General features: G+C 41.4%; 1 protein-coding gene across 1 annotated transcript in view; it reads right to left on the bottom strand.

Annotated features, from left to right (window-relative positions):
• Nucleotides 1–319: 319 nt before the first annotated feature.
• The window catches only part of LOC107856862 (kinesin-like protein KIN-14L), a gene marked incomplete at both ends in the record, with an annotated part of 2,186 nt that continues 1,602 nt past the window's right edge, over nucleotides 320–903 (bottom strand). Inside the window, 3 exons of the mRNA XM_047403412.1 lie at nucleotides 320–513; nucleotides 621–774; nucleotides 820–832. Of these exons, the coding sequence (XP_047259368.1) occupies nucleotides 320–513; nucleotides 621–774; nucleotides 820–832 (361 nt within the window). The remainder of the gene's footprint in view (nucleotides 514–620; nucleotides 775–819; nucleotides 833–903) is intronic.

Below are 903 nucleotides of genomic sequence, written 5' to 3' on the forward strand. Positions count from 1 at the left end.
ACGATTATGCGTCCATGATAAGGACGGGAAGATAACAGGAGTATCTCAGGCAACAGAATCACAATGTTAAACTTCCGAAAAGCTATAGCTTACATACTTTCTATCAGAACCATTAATCAGTTTCCCAATAGTCCGAAGTGATCTTCGTATTTGAGATCCCTTTCCATGAGTACTGCTACTCAAAGGCTAATTCAGATGAAATGGTACGGTTACTTTGCATTCCTGCCTTGTTCTCACTTATAGAGGTTATCAGTGGCTCCGGTGTCTTGGGTAGTTAAAGAGAAGCAATCTTTGTTCTGTTATCTATTGTTTTCACAACCTGGCTTTTGATGGCAGCATTTGTTGGACTCCTAGGTACATTACAGCTCTTCAAAGCGGAAGTTGGACTCCGAGGTGCCTGCTGGCTTTTGAAACCAGAAGTTGGACTCCGAGGAGGCTGCTGGCTTTTAAAACCAGAAGTTGGACTCCGAGGAGGCTGTTGTCTTTTAAAACCAGAAGTTGGACTCCGAGGAGCTGAGAAGCTTGCAGGTATTTGAGACCAAAAGCTGGAGTTTGAGGAGTATCCTGGCTTCTAAAAGCAAAAGGTGTACTCGGAGGAGTCTTCATGAAACTATTATTACCCGCTTGATCATACAATTTTGTGGCATCATATCCTTCCTGAAGCTCAGCTGTTGCTTTAGGCTTCTGGAAAGGTGTCCTTGATGCTTCCTTTGGTTTGTTAGTTTGAGGAGTTAGTGCTTCCTTGTTAGCCAACGCCTTTTTAAGGGTCTCGATCTGCAACAATGTGAACAGTAATCATGTAATGAATTATTATCCAACGTTCTGCAAACTTCTGTCTTGTAACCAACATTTAACCATATAATATCATTCTATGATATTATATGGTTAAATGTTGGTTACAAG

The sequence above is a fragment of the Capsicum annuum genome, unplaced genomic scaffold (genome assembly GCF_002878395.1).
Source record: "Capsicum annuum cultivar UCD-10X-F1 unplaced genomic scaffold, UCD10Xv1.1 ctg40797, whole genome shotgun sequence".
NCBI lineage: Eukaryota > Viridiplantae > Streptophyta > Magnoliopsida > Solanales > Solanaceae > Capsicum > Capsicum annuum.